At 35.8% G+C, this 20,463-nt stretch overlaps 3 protein-coding genes and 1 long non-coding RNA gene across 4 annotated transcripts in view; 1 reads left to right on the forward strand and 3 right to left on the reverse strand.

Annotated features, from left to right (window-relative positions):
* Positions 1-2,444: 2,444 nt before the first annotated feature.
* Positions 2,445-5,660, forward strand: LOC108834210 (uncharacterized). The gene is made up of 9 exons (XM_018607557.2): positions 2,445-2,658; positions 2,787-3,331; positions 3,521-3,581; positions 3,660-3,851; positions 3,963-4,151; positions 4,307-4,683; positions 4,741-4,890; positions 5,358-5,449; positions 5,522-5,660. Exons 1-9 carry the CDS (start codon positions 2,445-2,447, stop codon positions 5,658-5,660), a joined length of 1,959 nt encoding a protein of 652 aa, XP_018463059.2.
* A 1,837-nt stretch (positions 5,661-7,497) lies between these two features.
* On the reverse strand, positions 7,498-8,322 carry LOC130497620 (uncharacterized). Its single transcript, XR_008936620.1, has 2 exons — positions 7,942-8,322; positions 7,498-7,861 (listed from the first exon to the last, which is right to left on the reverse strand). It is a non-coding gene; the product is annotated as an uncharacterized LOC130497620 (long non-coding RNA).
* A 4,686-nt stretch (positions 8,323-13,008) lies between these two features.
* On the reverse strand, positions 13,009-15,498 carry LOC108830966 (uncharacterized). Its single transcript, XM_056991431.1, has 7 exons — positions 15,238-15,498; positions 14,877-15,183; positions 14,497-14,771; positions 14,173-14,424; positions 13,773-14,008; positions 13,384-13,713; positions 13,009-13,300 (listed from the first exon to the last, which is right to left on the reverse strand). The coding sequence occupies exons 1-7, from the start codon at positions 15,496-15,498 to the stop codon at positions 13,009-13,011; spliced, it is 1,953 nt and encodes a 650-aa protein (XP_056847411.1).
* Positions 15,499-16,839: 1,341 nt separating this feature from the next.
* The window catches only part of LOC108830965 (uncharacterized), a 12,383-nt gene continuing 8,759 nt past the window's right edge, over positions 16,840-20,463 (reverse strand). The window contains exon 5 of the mRNA XM_056991432.1: positions 16,840-16,965. Within this exon, the coding sequence (XP_056847412.1) occupies positions 16,840-16,965 (126 nt within the window). The remainder of the gene's footprint in view (positions 16,966-20,463) is intronic.

The raw sequence follows: 20,463 nt of genomic DNA on the forward strand, positions 1-20,463 counted from the left end.
AAAATTGGGAATTCGGCCAAAAAAATCTGAATTTGTCTGAAATTGCCAAAAGAATTCTGTACATTTGTTTGGTCAATAAAAACCTAAACTTTTGTTGACTTATTTAAATTATTTAGAAACTTACGATTGACTGGCTAGATTAGCACAACGTTAAACGAGAGTTAAGACAGCATTAACCCAACGTTAACTATTGGTGTTAATTAAATCGACGTCGTTTCGTTTTACACGATTTGAAAATAAAAATATGAAGAGACCGGGTTTTGAATCCAGGTTATTTGGATCAAAAGGCAAAGTATTTTACCACTAGCCTAGTGGTACATTCAATGTATTTATGTACTAACACATTTACTTTTATTTGGTACTGATTTTGAATATACAAAAATTCTCTAAAATTTAAAAGGTCTTTAAAATTCCAAAAATATGAAAATAATTTTTTTATAAAATTAATTTTGAAACTAAAAGTAAAAATAAAATTTTATTTTTCCTTTAAAAAATAAAAAAAACTTCCAAAATTGTCATTTTTAAAAACAAATTCCAAAAAAGAAAATTTTCATTTTTCAGATGAAAAAATCGATAAAATAAAAAAATCAAAAAATATCAAAAAGTTATAAAAATACGAATCAGAAAATAATCAGAATCTATTAAAATTTTTGTTTTTTTTTTATTTATAAAAATGCCAAAAAAGAAAATTTTCATTTTTAAATTATAAAAAGAAAAATTGAAAAAAAAATAATTCGAAAAAAAAATTTCAAAAAAGGGATAAAAATTTTCAAATCTGAAAACATATAATCAGAAACTATAAAAAAATTTTAAAAATAGTAATAATTTTTTTTTTAAATTTTCTGATTATATTTTTTCAGATTCGAAATATTTTATAACTTTTTTTGGAATATTTTTTCGATTTTTTTTTTATTTTTTCACTTTTTTTTTATAATCCGAAAAATGAAAATTTTCTTCTTTTTTTGGAATTATTTTTTTTCAATTTTTAGAAATTTTAAAGATCTATTTAAGTTTTAGATAATTTTTTTTATATTCAATTAGTACCAAATAAAATTAAATGTGTCAGTAACTTCTTTGATTGAGCCACTAGCCTAGTGGTAAAGTACCTTGTTCATTTGATCAAAACAATCTGGGTTTGAACCAAGTGGTCTAATTGATTTTATTTTCAAATCATGTAAAACGACGTCGTTTCATCTCATTTCAAAACAACCTGGGTTTGAACCTAGTGGTCTACTTGATTTTATTTCCAAATCATGTAAAACAACGTCGTTTCACTTAACACCAACCTTTAACGATGTTATTTTTTTCCGTTAAGTTTGCTGACGGCGTGCTAAATTGGCAAATCAACGAAAACATTGTTAATTAATTCTAAAATCAATGAAAAATTTGTATTTTTTTTGTCAGCCCTAAAAATCATATTTATTTTAGTAATTTTTGAAAAGTTCAGGTTTTTTTTGGCCGAATTCCCGTTTAAAGTTGCATAAGTTAAATTAAATGTGCTGTTGAGCCGTAATGGGTCCGAAGGAAATTGTTTTTATAAGTTCACTAAAGGTTTTAAAAATTGAATGGGAGGAACAACATTGGACCCATAAGCGTACTTCAGTGGGAATGACACTAAGAGTCTTTGGTCATTTTGCCGCTTGGCCTTATTTCAACAACTACAATATATCGGCTTTTTTTAAAGAGAAAATTACTAGAATATTATGAAAAAGTTAGTTTATTACTAGACTATTATACATTTTGTTAAAATGACTAGACTATTATACATGTCTATAATAAACTATAATTAAATCCCTTAGTTAATTTTTTTTAATTGAGATTATTTTTAAACAAAAAATACATGTTACATATGATAAAACCACATCAGACTCCACATCACACACTAATCAACCGTCTCTCACAATTTATTACGGTTAAAAAAAACCGAAGAACACAATTTACTTTTCTTTCTTGTTCTTATGTCTCGACAAAGTAACCAAAGTAACCTCAAGTCGACATTGTGTCCAAATTGTTTCTTAACTGCCTCGAAGTAACTCGAAATCGTCGTCTCCAATCGTCTCGTTTCTACGAAATCTTCTTCGCCGCAATCGTATCTACGAAATCGTCATCTCTGATATGTTCTGGCTGATTATATATTATGTTTTGGCTGCGTTTGTTTTGATGAGTTTGATTTACGCTGTGTCTGAGTTATATATTAGGTTGCGGCTGAGTTATGTATTATATTTGGACTGAGTTATATATTAGGTTTCGATTGAGTTATATATTATTTTTGGCTGGGTTATATATTATTTGCGGCTGGGTTATATTATGTTGGGACTGAGTTATATTTATGTTGTGGCTGAGTTATTATTCAATTGTGGCTGATTATTATTATGTTTCGGCTGAGTTATTATTATGCTGCGGTTGAGTTATTATATCATGTTTATTTTCGTTGCTATGATCAAATGGATATTTCTCAAGCTCAATCACCGGATTACCCTCCAAGACTTTACCCTGAAGGGTCTTCTAATATCGAAGCTAAAGAGATTAATCACAATTTTCATTCAGGAGAATTCCCTCGCGTTAGAGAAGCAATAGGACATGATGTGTGGGATGAACTGGAGATTGGTCCTCTTGGTGTAATTGCTAAGCTAGCTAAACGCAAAAGCGTGTGGTCTGGTAGAACCGTACACTATCAACTATGTAGACAGCTGCGAGTACATAAGAAGGAGGTATGGAGTGTCGTTATTGATGAACCTATCAGATTTGGCTTACACGAGTTTGAAGAGATCACTGGGTAAACACAGATCCATTGCCAACGGAAAGTATTGAACCTGACGACCAATACAAAGAGTTTTGGGAGCTGTTGAAGGTGCCGCTTAGGATGGGACCCAAGTTAGATGAGCTGAAGGCAACATTAGATGACTGTCCATCTTGGGATTTTGTACAGCGGAAATGGTTAGGGCTGTTATTTCTTCAAACCATGGGACTCTATGCTTTTCATCATAATTCTAGGATACCATTTGAAAGTGCTAAAAGAGTATTCGACGATGAAGCCATGATGTCGTATCCATGGGGTCGGATTGGATATGAAGTTCTTGTTAACTCTATTAAAATGTTGGATCCGCAAGGAAGGACATACACCATAAATGGCATGGTGGAGGTGTTATTGATTTGGGTGTATGAATCTGTCACTTGCTTTGGAGAGCGTTTTGGGAGTGTCGTCAACAATGAAGACAACAACGAAGAGAACAATGAAGACATTTCGCTTCCGCTTTTGCGATGGCGTGGAAAGCGTACGCGTGCTAGTTTCGAACATTTATTCTCTGAGGAGATCAGAGAGCACGACCGGGTAAGTTTAACGCTGAGTTGAGTTTATTTAGTAGATGGCTGACTTATGAATTATTATAGTTTGATGGCTGAATTATGAGTTATTATAGTTTCATGGCTGAGTTATGACTTATTTGGTGACTCAGTTATGAGTTATTTAGTGGCTGAGTTATCAATAATTTGATGGCTGAGTTATGTGTTCCTGTTACAGGTGCGTGTTAGGAATATGGTTATGAAGAAATCAGCTGAAGAGATGTTTCCCCAATCGCCGGGTGAAGCTGAAGACCCACAACTGGTTAATTTGATAATAGACCTACATGCTGGTAGATTTGTTAAAGGTTTTTGAGAAGTGAAAGGGCACGAGGAGAAGAAAAGAATGAAGGATGGAGTTTCGTCAGAAGCTGAGCCACCCACTAAGAAGCAAAAGAAAGTTAAGAAACAGAAGGAAGTGAACACCAGTGAAGGTGAAGCTGTTGCAACGGGAAAGGCTTGTAGCGAGAAGGAAGGTAGGGAAGATCTTCCGAACAATGAGGCTCTGAGGAGTACAATGAGTACTCTGGATAATATTTCCAGAAGATTTGATCAATATGAAGGTCGATTTACTACGTTTGACTCGCGGTAAAACGCCTTCAATTCCAACTTTGGTGAGTTAGTCCAGAAGACTGTTGATGATATAGTGAATGAGCGTCTGAAAGTTTTGGGGATAGGTCAAAGCTTCATTGTTAACAACACTCAGGAGAAAACTTTACCCTCGCCACTGAATCCACCACAGAATCTACCACATACTCTACTGCAGAAGTCCGTTAATAGTCAACTAGCAACGGTAGATAAGACCCCTACTGGTTAAGATCTGGAGGTGAAAAATTCTATGGCGGAGGAGATTGCTAATGTCAATGCCAAAGGTTTAAGGGTTAAACTGAATCTGAAAAATGAAGCTTCTAAAGCTTCAGAGGTGAAAAAGAATCTGGTTGAATTTTTTTTGAGGCTGGTACTAAAGATACTGATGCGGAGAAAGATGAGGCTGATGCGAAAGAGGTTGCTGCGAAGAAGGTTGCTAAGAAGAAGGACGCTGCAACTCCTGCTAAAAAGGATCATCTTGATTTCCTTACTGTTTCTCCTGCTAAGGATGTTCAGGTACCTAAGCATCCAGCATATAAACGCGGCTGCAAGGTCAATCCAAAACCGAAGGATGAGGCTGCTCAAAAGGCAGAGGCTGGTCAGAAGGCAGAGGCTGTTTTGAAGAAGAAGGAAGCGACTGAGTTAAAGAAAAAGGAAGCGGCTGAGTTAAGGAAGCAAACAGCCGCTGCTAAAAGAAAATTGAAGGAAGAATCCGCTGATAAGAAGAAGAAAGAGGCTGCAGCAAAGAAGCAAAAGGTGGGCGTTAGTACACCACGTGCGAATGTAATAAGAGTAACGATTCCAACTCTATAGGACAATTCCTTTGCGGGTGTGACAGACAGTTCCCTTGCGGATGTGACAGACGACATGATCGCGGCACAGAACGAAGTGTTCCCGGAGTCTGATGTCGAGCCAGAGGAAGTGGCTAGATCTGCCAGGATAAAGGAGTATCGGGAGAGAACTGTTCAATTATCTTCATAGGGTTGTTCATTGGTGGAAGTTCCTTCGGAACCTCATTTTCCTTACATTGGAGACGATGGAACGACGTGCATGAGGAAGAATGTTGAGCCTTCAACCGCTATATTGATCCTCTAGCACCTGCTGATCCATTTAAAGTGTCAAACCTTATGGATCACATAAGTAAAATTCCACCAAAACCATTACCACTGCGGAAAACAACTAAAAAACCATTGAGAACAGCTGATCATGAGCTTGACTTCTACAACATACTCATCACTGAAAGACCATGGCCAGACCAGCAATATGGATGGTTGTTTGATAATATAAGTCTCTATTACGGCTGAGTTATTCAGCATTACGGCTGAGTTATTAAATATAATATGGCAGTTATATATCTAATGGCCGAGTTATTAAGTATATCACGGCTGAGTTATATATTATTTGATGACTTGGTTAATCCCTTTGTGTAGCATGTCGCTGCGTATATGAATGTTCTCAGTGGAAGGTCCATGCGAGATCCCACCCCATTCTGGTCGAAGCGCATTGCCTTCATTGACTCTTGGTACCTCACCATGTGGGTTCACGATTACCCATAGTTCAAGATAAAAACTGATCGGTTTTTGTTCAAAGGTAGTGGGTATGAAAAGTTAGTCAACGGTCTGCTTCTAGAGGATTCTCCAACAAACTTGAAGTGGGTTGAAGATGTGGATCACTTGTACGGAGTGCTTCAAGTTAAGGCGATCACTGGGTGGCGTTTCACGTGGATCTGGTAAAGGAGAAGGTTGATTGCTACAATTGTATCGTTGGAGAGATGACAGAAGAAAGTGAGAATAAAATGGTAGAGGCATTTAAGCCGATTACGCAAATGCTGCCTCTGATGTTGAATGTTGTCGTTCCTGACAATCTCCCAAAATCAAGTAAAAAGCAGTTTCCGTTCAGAAGGAGAAATCCCCAAAACGTTCCACAGAACACCCTAAGTGGCGATTGTAGGGTGTATACGTTAAAGTTTGTCGAGTGTTTAGCGCTTGGGGTTACTTTTGATCAGATAAATGACAAAAATATTCAACGTATTCGGGTGAAGATGGCAACAGATATCCTCGAGGAAGGAGGAAATGCAGCCATTAACGCAATCTTGAACTGAACCTTTAGTTAGTTTCGCTAGTGGTAATATCTGGACTTAAATTGTCATTTTAGTTTGTATTTGATTTTCAGTGTGAAATTTTATTTAGTATTTGACATTCACTTATATATCCCAGCCTTTTCGTCAAAATAACTCAGCCATATCGGTTAATATAACTCAGTCATACCTCAAACATACCCTAAAATCATAAAAATATTTATATAACTCAGCCGAATCGGTTAATATAACTCAGCCGTATCGGTTAATATAACTCAGCCATACCTCAAACATTCCCTAAAATTGAAAAATGTTTATATAACTCAGCCGAATCGGTTAATATAACTCAGCCGTATCGGTAATATAACTCAGCTTACCTCAAATATACCTTATAATAAAAAAATGTAATGGATATACATTAAGCAACTGAATGTGTCTACTTTATTGATTTTTAAGGGTATATATATACAATCAACTTAATGTGTCTACTTTGTTGAATTTCGAGTTTATAATCGATTCAAACTATTGAGGTATATGTTGTCTTACTAGTTAAAGGGTTCCTTGAATAAAACATTACATAGAAGGTGTTAGCCTAATTCAATCAAAGTGAATATATACAATGTACTTTCAACTGAATTTGTTTTGTTTGTTATATTTTTACTATTATATTCACTCTTATTCCTTAATACTAAACCTAAACCCTAAATAGTTTACCCTAAACCCTAAATAATTAACACTAAACCCTAAACCATATATTTACTATTATATTCACTAAGTACTTTCAACTGAATTTGTTTTATTTGTTATATTTACTATTATATTCACTATAATTCCTAAATACTAAACCTTAAACCCTAAATAGTTTACCCTAAACTCTAAACCTCATATAATAACTCAGCCGTTAATGTTTACTGACTCGGCCATAACGAGAATTTTAATAACGACGTTTGGTTTTATGGGCGGGAAAAAAAGTTGCTTTCAACTGATTAGGAAAAATTTATCCCACAACCTCTGACGTTCTATATATAGACCCATTCATTCTCACAATTTTTCTCTCAACATTCAGTAACCTACAAATATGTCGATTGTCCCTGGTTCGTCATCAAAACTAGACGGCAGTGTTAATGCCATTCTAAGTTCTGCAAATCGGGAGAAACTCCCACTACAAGAAAATTGAGTATTAATTGCGCCGGAAAAACGCTATGTAACGATACAACAGCGTTATTAGGTATGCTGTATCATCGGCCGCGATAATAGATCTATCACTTAAGATAACGTTTTTTCGTTGTGCTACCATTTTGTGATTTGCTATAGCGCCTTTTCATATGTAATTAAATATTTTTTAATAGCATTTTGTTTTTGTTATTATTTACTTTAATACATATATATATATATATATATATATATATATTAATTTATATTGTTAATATTACTGCTATTGAAATTAAATAAGTGTAATTGTTTCTTAAATATTCTTGTATACGAAGTAGAATAAATATAATAACTTTTATTAATACTTTACAAAAAATGATGTATAACACTAAGCCAAAATAAATAAATCTAAATCCAAACTTAACCAGGTTAAAAGAATCACTAAACCAAAACCAAAACCAAAAAACCTAAGGGTAAATCTAAACATCATCATCATCCGCCGCATCACACCACCACCGCGACGTACCTCCTCTGTCTTCAAGCTCACGACAACAACAACAAAACTACCACCGTCGCATCTAAACCCTAAGCGCCATGTTCTCTTCGCCGCACCACCACCACTGCAACCACGCCTTGCCTCCTCAATAGTCAAGCCTCTTGTTCTCTGACACACCAATGCTTCTCCTTCCCAGGACCCTCTTAGATCTATAAACAAAACGAAAATCGATTACAAGGAAGATTAAGAGAAAGAGAGAACAAATAAAAGGAAGGGGAAGTGACTTTACATGTAGTGGTTGTGAGGATGTCAAAAGATCTTTATCGTCCTCGCCTCAATGGGCGAAGCAATGGTGGTGACGACGACCAGCGGTGGTGGAGACGACGGCCAGGTCTGGTGGTGACGCTGACGAGCGGTGGTGGAGACGATGGCAAGGTCTGGTGGTGACGACGACGAGCTTGGTGGAGACGACGGCGAGGTTTGGTGTTGATAAAGAAAGAGATCAGAGACACGAGAACTGTGAGATTAGGAACCAACGAAAATATTAGGTCTGTGAGATTAGGAAGGAAACTAAAGAAAAGTAGAAACAAAAGAGAAGAAAAAGAGAGAGGAAGAAGCACAGATTGAATGAATCTGGACCATAGAATATTTTAATCAATGGTCTACATTGACGATCCACGCACTCTCTTCTCATTGGCTGAACATAAAAACTAAAAGATTGATTTGTGGCCTTTGATTTAAAATTAATCAATGGCTTAAGATTCACCCATTTTTTTAATTATAATAGTTATTTATGAATTGTAATTATATTACTTGACTATTTAATAATATAACAATAAGTTAGCCATTTACATTTAGAAAACAATAAAACATTAACAAAATGATTATATTTCAAAGTTTGGGGTATTGCATGATTTGAGAATGTACATTATTTTTTGAATATATTAGTTTTTGAGTTTGTATTTAAGATTTGTGATAGATATTTGGATGAAGAAATATAGTTTAGAGTTGATGAAAAAAGTTTAAGATTTAAGTTTGAATTTGAAAATAAGATTTAGAAAAATAAAAACTTAGACATTAGATTTATCATACACAATATAAAAACTTCCAAGTGTAGTTTGGAGTTTAGGGTATAGAGTTAAGTGGAATATGTTGTTTGGATTTTAGGGTATAGAGTTAAGTGGAATATGTTGTTTGGAGTTTAGGGTATAGAGTTAAATTGGAGTATGTTGTTTAGAATTAGACTTCTAGTTAGAGTATGTTGTTCAAAAAAAAAAAAAAGACTTCTAGTTAGAGTTTAAAGGGTATGTGATTGATTTAGGGTATGATATGTATATAGGGTTTGAGGATTAAAGGTTTGGGGTTATTGATTTAAGATTTTAAGTTAAAGTTTGAATTTATTTTAAGAATTTGATTTAAGTTTGAAATGTTTTTATTTAGAGTTTAAATTTAAAGTTATGAGTTTAGAGTATATGTTTGAGTATAGGTCTAAAGGTTTAGGGTATTGAGATTTGAGATTAATTGTTGAAAAATAATAATCTTTGAGTTTATTTATAATATTTAGGTAAATTTTTAGATTTGTTGTTAAAATATTAATGTTTCAAATTTGTGTTTATAGTTTAGGGATACTGATATAAGATTTGAGACTAGTTTTTTTAAATATTAATTTTGAAATTATATTTAAGATTTGAAGTTATATTTAAGATTTGATGTTAAAAATATTAGAGTTTAAAGTTTTTATTTTGAGCTTAGTGGATGTTTTAAAATTTTAGTTTTAGAGTATAAGGTTTGGGGTTTAAGATATTTGGAGGAAAATAAAATAGAGTGGGAGGGAAAATGAAACAAGGGTGAGAGGGAAAGTCAATTATTTTCCCGCTTTCGTCATGCATAGCGTTTCAAAATTAAAAGTGCTATGTATACTATGTTTCGAAAAAGTGTTGTGGAATTAAAATCGGACCAACTTAACATAGCGTTTGTATTTTCGCGAACGCTATCTAAAAGTAAGAGGTATGTAAACAATAGCACAATCGGAAAAAACGCTATACTGTTCTGCTATTAATACTAAGATTTCTTGTAGTGTGTTAGTAAGATAGGAGAGTGAATAGACAGGGTAGACCCTGTGTATTTTGACTCTGAAATGCCAAGACCTGACCTTGGGGTTATAAGAACCTCGGAAAGCTTATTGTAGTGTGTCATCTTGGAGTTGTTTGTAGAGAGATGAAAGAAGAGATGATAGAGGAGATGAGATGATGAATCCTTTCTTCTCTTTTTGGTGAATTTTCAGAGTGACTAAAGTATGTTACTGTGGTGGAGTTTAAATGCAATTGTGATGATGGTTTCGTGGCGTTTCAATGCAAGTGTAGAGTCGCAAGTGCAGAGTCGCAAGTGTAATTAATGATTATAAGAAACTTTTTAATATCATTAATTACAGGATTTTTGATTTTTACTGATCCATTTTCCATTTTAATTAATTATCTTTTTTACTGCTTGCTCATTAAATAATCCATTATCTTTTTTCTATTTATTTGCAAAATAAAATAATATAATATCTAAATTTGTTAGACTAGATATACATAGTTTCATAAATTTAGACTATCTAAATTCTGAAATTTTGGTTAGTTTCATAAATTTAGACAATCAAAATTAGTTAGTTTCACTTAAATATATAGAGTTATACATAGTTCCAATGCCTAGAGATACTATTGGAGTCAGAAGCGTGCTTGAGAAGTCGTGTCGCTTTGAAAATATTACGGGACACGCTAGGGTAATTGAATGAATCTATAATTAAATCATGAAATGACAGAAATCATGAAATGACAGTTATTAAATAACCCACTCAGTATAATTAAGTTTTCGATTCTACTTCTACATATCATTTATTTGCAAAATATAAAACACAAATAATATCTAATTTTGTTAATTTTTTACATAGTTTCATGTATTAATAGAATCAAATCGTTAATTTTTTCTTAGTTTCATGAATTTAGACTATCTCAATCAGTGAGTTTCACTTAATTATTCACAGAATTTTTCTTTATTGCATGTTCGTTTTTCAAAGTTTCAAAACCAACCCATGCGCCTGTTCTTGCAGTGAGAAGTCGTGTCTCGTGTCTTCTCGTCTTCTAAAGACGTCTATCAAATCACTCTTAAGTCGGATAATAAATACAGTCTTATCGGTAAGAGGATCATCCCCATTATAAATAGGTTCACCTGTCCAAAAACGTTAATCTTTCAATTTACTCGATTAAACGAATATCTCTCCATGCCGAACTTCAACTTGGCTTCTGTCCCTCCTTCCATCCTCCATAAGGTTCTCTCAAAGGTAGCCACGTCACATCCGGGACTTCGGTAGTGCTAGAATTGCTTTCTCCGGGTTCAATCAAATTGGCAGAGATGACTTCTTCTACCGATCTGCTGATCTCATTCACTTCAATGATTGGATTGATGAGGTTAATACTGTAAGAAAATTCTGACTTCTGTGCTACCAAACCGGTAATCTAGAGGCCATCTACTTGCGCGGTATGTATGAGTTCTTCTACCTCCATTTACTTGATCAAGGAAGAGAGAAATTCCATCTTGCTGCTGAGAGAGGATTGTTGTTGGCCAAGTATGTAGATGGAATGCTCAACCTAGCGTTTAGTGTAGATGATGGAGGGTTGGTTCACAACTATCCTAACTTTAGTCGTGAATTTGTTGATCGGGTGGATTACATGATCATGACTAATATATGCTCAGCCCATTTTGGTTATGAAAAACCTGAGGTGTTTATGTCTCTACTGGAAAGAATAAAGCCTTGGTCCGTCTCACATGATTGCCGGTGCTCCGCAATAGAAGAACCGGTGTTTGTAGTCTCCTTAGATGGATCAAGAACACAGTGGAGATGCGATCGTTGTTTCTGGCAATGTGCAGTTTGGTACTTCTGCAATGCATTTCACTTGACCGCCACAACAGGAAATGTGGGTATTAATAGCGGCCGTTAAACGCTATTAGTCCCGTACCATAGCGTTTCCTTAAACGCTCTTACAGCGCCCTTTATAATAGGTCCAACACTTTCTATAGCGGATCTTTCATATGCTATAGTTAAGTAAACAACGATAGCTTTGTTTCTTATGCAATTGTTAAATCTTTATAATAACATGTTATAATTGTTATTAATACTCATTAATCTGAAGTTACCTATAGCAATTTGTTATACAAAGATAGCAAATGTTTCGTGTTATTAAATCGTTTTATTTACCCGGATATTTAATATATATATATATATATATATATATATATTGATTTTATATTTTTAAAATGGATTATTTATTTCGAATATTTGTAATTTTTAAAATTAATCATATTAAAAAAAGCCAGCGTAATACATTTCCTTGTTTAAACAAACTATCAACACTACAAATGAAATATTATCAATCTACCACTAACAACCCTTCACAATCATCCCTAACATAAAGACTATCATCATCAGAAGCTTCACCACACAGATCATCGACTTATTGGACGTGTAAAGCTGCAGCACCTAAAACCTCTTCTGTTTCCAAATCATGGTAGCCTCTAGATGGTGCTCTCATAACAACATACCAATTAGAATTATCATCTTCCCTAGAATAGAAAACCTGTTTTGCTTGAGAAGGCAGAATGAACGGATCCTTCAAATAAGCTGCCTGGTTCATATGAAGGTTAACGAGAGTGAAGCCATCTTCTTCCTTCACACCATTCCTTGTGTTAGCCCAATTGCATCTGAACAGCGGTACTTTGAACATGTGATAGTCCATAAGTAAAATCTCCTTTATAACTTCATAATATGTAAGCATATCAGCAACTTGTCTCATATCTCGAGCACTTGATCTACACATGCTAAATGCTTCATAACTTACTCCACTGTTTTGAGTCTTCCGCTTAACCGCATCCGTATAAACCACTGACCCTTAATAATAAACCCTTTATGTGCTAAAGCAGCATTTCATGGTCCGAATGCCAACCACCTCAACTCCTTAGAATGACTATTTGTTGAGTCTGACTGAATCTGCGAAGACAACATGTTCATCAATCCAACAATCCAACAATCTAACAACATGTTCATCATCAAGCTACGAGCTAAGCAGTATTGTCAAAATACATAAATATCGACATGTTCATAAAATGTTATAGAAGAAAAGGAGTTGGAGTTGAAAAACTTTTTTTTAACCCATTCTGCAAACTGCTCAGTATGGTGTTTCCACAGCAGAGTTTCATTTCTAGCACATCGAGCATCATTAGCTTGTAATTCTTCTAAATGCATCCTGATTTGACATTAAACAACAGGTTTGAACAACAAATTATAATTAAAAGTAGATGAAACAAAAAGGGTAACCTCTTACTTAACATAGGGATCCATAGATGCCATGTTCATTAGCACATAGCGATGAGCAATGTCTCTATCTTTATCTGAAAGGGTAACCTCTACTCCCTTCTGCAGAGGTCGACCTTCAACCACGACTCTATCAGCCTCAATATCTTCATTACGATTAACTGGTTCTTGAACTTGTACTGAATCTTGAAGGAACTCTAAACAAAATGCAACACATTCTCCAGCTAAATACCCCTCAGCCATACATGCTTCTGGCCTTGCATAATTCTTAACAAAGGCCTTTAGTGTTTTCATGTACCTATAACTCAGTCCAGCAATATTAATATTAGTCAAACATCATTGCAAGAAATACATTAATCGAAGCAAATGAGTACATCAAACCTTTCAGATGGATACATCCAGCAGAAGTGAACTGGTCCTCCCAAGTGTACCTCTTTTGAGAGATGTATTGGAAGGTGGAACATGATATCAAAAAGAGATGGAGAGAAGAAGCGCTCCAGTTGACACATTGTTTCCACAAACTCTGTCTCTATTAATATAAGTTTCTCCGGGTCAATGATGCGTTGGCACAACCTGTTAAAGTAACTGCATAATCTGTTAATGGCAATCCTAGGACCACTATTCAACAACCCTCTTAATGCAGCTCGTAACAAGTTCTGTACTAGCACGTGATGATCATGCGACTTTAAACTACCTATATTAGGAGGGTAACTGAAACACTATTCGCAATATTACGACAATAACCATCAGGACCTCTAAACTGAGATAACCTTTTGCAGAAAATGGTCTTCTCTTTCTTGGATAGCCAATACGATGCTGGAGGTAAGTATGTTTTCGAACCCCTAACCTCTGTGTGCAAGTGACTTCTGATTCCAATATCTGCTAAGTCTTTTCTTGCTTTTAAACCATCTTTTGACTTCGAACTTTGCATCAAGATAGACAGTATAGCATCCGACACATTCTTTTCAACGTGCATAACGTCAATATTATGACGAACATGCATATCCTAAGACATTAAACAAGAAACTGTTAGGCATATTCATATACAACAAGGAGAGAATATAGTTCCTGATTACTCTGCTTTACCTTCCAGTGAGGTAGTTCAAAGAATATTGATCTCTTCTTCCACCACTATAGATCATTTGATTCTTCACACTCTTCTTCTTGAACCATCTCATCATCTTCCAACTCTAGTCTTCTCCTTTTTTTCTCCTTATCTAGATGTCTTCCAAAATCATTCCTAAAAGCTTGTAATGTCACATATATCTCAGTGCCAATTTGTATCCTACTCGCATTCCCTTCCTCCACTGTGTTGTCGAACCAAGCTTTTTTATATATGTAACGATGGTCAGGCGGTAGTCTCTTTCTATTTCCCATGTAGACAAACTTGCGGCTGAACTTAAGCCACCTAGAAGGTGTATCCTTTCCACATACATTGCATGCTTGTGTCCTTCACTTTACATCCAGACAAGGTTCCTAATGTTGGATAGTCACTGATACTCCAAAGCAGTAAGGCTCTAAGTGTGAAATTCTTCTTCGAAATGAGTCATAGACTTCAATACCCTCAGCCCACAAATCTTTCAGATCATCTATTAATGGTGCTAAGTAGACATCTATGTTATTACCAGGAGCTGTTGGACCAGGGATCAGCAATGTCAACATTATATTCTCAGCCTTCATGCACATCGTTGGAGGCGTGTTGTAGTTCACTAACAACACTGGCCATGTGCTGTGATTGGTGTTTTGCATGGAGAAAGGGTTCATCCCATCTGTAGAAATTCCAAGTCGAAGATTCCTTGGTTCAGCAGAAAAGTCTGGCCATTTATCATTCACTTGTGCTCAAGAGATAGAATCAACGGGGTGTCGCATCATACCATCTTCAGTGGCATTGGTATAGTGCCAACACAGATCTTCAGCCATCCTCCTAAATCTATCCTTGATTGGAAAATATCGAAGGACCTTAGCTGGGATCCCAACCTTTATCTCATTGCTGTGCTTATCCTTCTCCCATCTTAAAACTTTGCATCTTGGACAGCTTTCTAGTTTTTCAAAATTCTTCCTATATAGTATGCAATCGTTCATGCAAGCATGAATATTGTCATAGCCGAAACCAAATATCTTCAAAAATTTCTTGATTGCATCCATACTCTTTGGAAGCACATTGTTTTCAGGTAGCATATCCTGAAGCAAAACCAACAGCTGATCGAAGTAATTCTCAGACACACCACTTTAAACCTTGAATCTGTAAAGTCCCATGATTGCTGAAACCTTCGTGTGTTTGATACAATCCGAGTACAATGGCGTTTCAGCGTCTCTTAACTTTTTCCTAAACTCAGTTTCCTCTGCTGCTTCATCACCATCATTTGGCTCCACCTCACTTTCATTCGTCTGATTTGGACCATCTTCATCCATGGAGAATGCTGTCTTAAACAACTCATATGCCTCCCTTTCATTTTGAGGACCAGTGTCTTCTTTAGATTCTCTTTTTTTCACCATGAATACTCCAACAAGAGCTCTTGTACTTCTTATCCATACCCCTAATCACTAGATGCTCGACTATTTTATCAACTAGCTGATGGCTTAAATTGCGGCAGTCTCTGCAAGGACACAGCATTTCAGACAGATTTCCCAATCTTCTTGCTAATGAATACACGAAATTAGTTGCTCCTTCTGAGTACTCGTCATTATTCGTACATGATATATCAGAAAAAGTAGTTAGCTTTCTTTCAATCGGTGAATACAAGTGAGATCGAGAGATCTTAGGTTATACCTTGGCAGCCAAACCCATGTCTTATCCATTTGCTTTATTTCAATCGGCGAACGGAACTAAGAGTCATCCAAATCAAAGATCACGAGACATACACGTCTTTCAGATCTTAGATTTGTTCTGAAAGAAGAGGATGTTTTGTTCGGAGTTGTGTTCTGAGAGAAGAGAATGAGAAAAACAAATGAACGGTTTTGATCAAAGTTAGTTCAGTAAATCAAACGGTGTAGGATTAATCAGTCTGCGATCTTAGTGGTGGCTCCTCATTGGCTTAGAAAAGAACGACTCTGATCAATGATGGCGAGATGCATCCATCGGCGTATGCAATACGTCTGCAATCATGGAGGTTACTCCCCATTGGCTCAGAGTATTATTTTTTTTTGAAATCTGAAAATTAACATAAAATAGATTTATAAGCAAAAAAAAAGTAAATTAAATTTTAAAATTTTTATTACCAGTATTCCAAATTTTAAAAAATAATTTCGTATATGTATAAAATTTTATATGAGTTTTTATAAAACTCATCAATATAACTCATGTATTCATAAACACTAAGACATAGTTGTATGTACAAAGACTATAGGGTTTGGAATTTTGGACAAATGAGTTTTATAATTTTTTTAACAAATGATTTTTAAAAAATTAAGATTACAATATGATTTCTTATAATTTAAAAATCTATCATCTAAAACAATTTAGGGATTTGTTTGGGGTTCAGGGATTTGTTTGGGGTTTAGGGATTTGGAATTAGGGTTTGGAGATTTGTTTGGGGTTTAGGGATTTGTTTGGGATTTACGGATTTGGAATTAGGGTTTGGAGATTTGTTTAGGGTTTAGGGATTTGGAATTAGGGTTTGGAGATTTGTTTGGTGTTTAGGTATTTGTTTGGAGTTTAAGGATTTGAACGACAGTACACAAGATTATATCTTAATATTACACATAATATTTGTTTTTGTTTGTGAACTTACACATAATATCACACATAAATATTACACATAACTTCACATAAGTTCAAACTACAACTAGAGCCGTCGATAAAAAAAAACACAACTAGAAATACATTGTTTCAGACTTTCACACCAACTTCAGTTTATCATTTGGCCATGCCACAACCGAACCTATTGCATCAGAGATGTATTCAATCTCTGAATTTGGCCTCCGCACCTTTGCATCACCAATCTTAGCCACTTCAACCCACACCTTGTTTCATTTGGACCCAGAGGCACAAAGTGACACATCTCTTTCGGATCTGTTGAAGCCACTCTTCCTTCAGCTACCTTACGTCCGGTGTTGCTGCAGTCGAAGAGAATACATGATAGTGCTCAAATTACCCAGTAGAGCTTACTCTCTCAAATAAGAGGTACAGTTGTAGTACTTAGGGATCAAATCACGAGGAGCTAGAGAACCAATTAAATAAAATCTACTAATCAATCCTAGGCAAGGTTGGTTTATATGATGAAAGTAAAAAGTAACAATTCCTAAAATGAGCAAGGTAGTTGCTCTAACTAACAATATGATGGGTTGTTTAAATGTGATAAAGAGTGCTTGACATAGGGCTTTTATTCAGGAATTGAGATTATAATCTCTATAAATGCTTTAATAAGTTGCTTGCATGGTACTATAGATCTCAGCCGCTTAACTCAAGTGAAGTACCACTGGTTAAATAATCTAGATCTCTGGCCTCAACTGTCATAATGTTGGCGCAGAAAAATTTCGATCGATATCCTTTTGAGATATCGAGCGATACACCTTTCGCAGCGGCGATCGATTCACCTGTCGAGATATCGATCGACGGCTTCTAGATCTGCCTAGGCGCGAGCCGAATATGAACACAAGGTCTCAAGGAGGAGATGTCGCTCTTCTCAACGGGAGATAGGCAAGTTCAAATGGATAATTCAAGATAATCAAAGATCCTAGTGATCTATGTTCTTGTTAGCTAATCTAAAACAAGCATAGGGTGCAATCCATTTGATGAGTACCACAACTTAGCAGTTATAGTTTGGGGCTAATCCCACAAACCTATTTAAACCCTAGATCTAACAAGTAGACTACTCAGACATAGCTTAACAATTCATAACAATAGATAGATGAATGAATTGCATAGATAGAAATAAGTAGAGATACAAAAGGAGATGAGAAATCTCTCCAATCTCTCAAAACAATATAAAACTCTAGTCTCTCTCTCACACTCTCTGCTTTTCTCTTGAAGGTTGTAAAGCTTGCTTCTTTCGAAGGTTGCCGTCAAAAAACACTTAGCAGGAATATTTAAGCATTTCCATTAGGTTAAAAAATTGTCAGGGGCAATCTCGTAAGTTGGTGAAGTCTTGGTGAAGTAGTCGGCTAAACCATTTCGTCCTCGATATCGATCGACAACACAGGATGTGTATCGATCGATTATAATCTTCTAGTACGCGGATCTTCTCAGCTACATCGATCGACGACTCTGGATGAGTATCGATCGATTATGATCGCAATGTTGACTTCCGACTTGGTCTTGAATGGTCAACTCGGGTATATCATCTCTTGTACTCCAAAATGCTCCAAAACATCACTTTCTCACAAAATGCTCCTGAACCTGAAAACATACCTAACATGCTAGAAAACGGATTAAATATATAATAAAATACTAATATACCATGGTTAAAACGGGTAAAATCCATGGTATATCAACTCCCCGAGACTTACTCCTTTGCTTGTCCTCAAGCAAAAACAGTAGTCTTTGGAAAATGTTTGAAAATAGTAGGAACTCAAAGATTCAAAATATTGAAGTCATCACTCTATGGGTTTGCAATCCATGTCTAAACATCCTAATCACAGAAGTTCATTATGTTTTATCCTAGCTTAGCAACCAAACTCATCTAGTCAACAACTTAGCAAATCTCATCTGACATTCCCCTCTACTAACCTCATTTCTTAACATAAAATAAAAGTGCAGGCTTTACCTTGGGAGTATCGATCAAATGACACATGGATTCAACTCAAACAAGTATCTGAACACACAGGTAGTCTTCTCTGATCCCTTTCTCCCCTCATCTCTCTTCTCTGAATCTCTTATTAGTTTCAATTTCAACAGGTTTCGATGCCACAAAGGTCATCTAGTCCATCTCATTGACATTTGCATTGTAACTCATACATTTTTGACAAAGTGTAGCGAATAATGGGGTCTTTGGTAATTTACCTATCCCTCGTTTCCACAATGTGTGATCATCCTTGAGATTTAGAATACTGGGGTCTCAGGAGACACTCCTACCCCTCTGCCTCTCAAGAAATCATTTCAATCTTTTATAACATAACTTAGATCTTGAGACGCTGAAGAGAGAGAAGGAAGGGAACCAGAAACACACAAACTTTTTACCTTCCAGACTTGTAAGAGGATCCGTTCCAGTGATTTCCAAGTCCCAAGACAAGCAAATAAGTCAGTATTAGTGTTGGAGGTCAGCTTTGGTTCCTTCAAACAATCTTTAGCTAGTGAATATAGATGACAGGTTGATCCACTTTAGCATCTTTAATACTATCTGCAATCAGTAATCTAGAATGGTGCTAAAGAGTGGTCAGACAATCAAGTATAAATCTATATCAATGTTCCTATTTAATACTTATGCGAAAAATAATTTTGAAAGACAATTTAAATAAAAACCAAATAAAAACACATATTAGTAAACTCCCCCCAAACTTAAATTACACTGTCCCAGTGTAACACAGCCGGTGGTAAGGTAAAGAAAATAAATCATAATTAAGAAGTATAACAAGTTAGAATGAATAAACCTGATCGAGAAGGTGTCGATCGATTCGTAGTGGTATACGTCGATCGTTAGTAATGGTCGTGTGGTGTCGAGCGATATGAATGGTGAATGTCGGTCGACGGAATCATCATTCTACTTGGATCTAATAAAACTGCAAAACATATCCGAAAAATAAAAGCAAAAATGAAAAATAATAAAATAAAGGTAAATAAAAGAAAACCTAATAGTGGGTTGCCTCCCACTCAGCGCTTTGTTATAGTCATTTAGCTTGACTGTGGTAGGTGAGTGACTCATGGGGTGCAGAAACTGCTGATTACTGGACAGCAATCATCAATCTTGTGTCTCCTACTGTTGAACCATGTGGCAGCAAAGCTTCTTGTGGCATCATCTGACCTAGTTTGTTCTTATCTATCTTGAGGACTGTATCTTGAAGTTTCCTCACAGAATCTCATGTATTCGATGTTGCCAACCTTCCTGTCGATGGTCTGGTAGGTATATACGGACAATTCCTTCAGCTCACTCTGTAATGCATCGATCCTGTCAAGAATAAACTGATCTCGGTCTGCTAAAGACTCGGTGTCGATCGATGCTACTAGATGCGCGTCGGTCGTTTCGCTGAGAGGTCTGTCGGTCGACTCATAATCTATTGTGTCGATCGATTGTAAGCATTGTCCTTGGTATTGCAGAGCACGTATAGCGCCCTTCATTTGGCGAGTAGTTCTGCATAGGCTGTTTATTCGTTCGTGAACAGTGTCGTCAATGGTTTCACAGGTCCCTTTGAGTCTCATTTCCATGGCATCCATAGCCTCGTACAGCTCATGTTTGATTTCATCAACTTCTGCTGTAGTGCGTGCTCTCCTTGCTGGTGGTGGCTCGATGTCGATCGATATTGGTCTAGGCCTGTCGATCGATGTTGCGTTTCTGTCACGAAGACCAAGATGATCTTGAACTATGC

The sequence above is a fragment of the Raphanus sativus genome, chromosome 7 (genome assembly GCF_000801105.2).
Source record: "Raphanus sativus cultivar WK10039 chromosome 7, ASM80110v3, whole genome shotgun sequence".
NCBI classification, from domain to species: Eukaryota; Viridiplantae; Streptophyta; class Magnoliopsida; order Brassicales; family Brassicaceae; genus Raphanus; species Raphanus sativus.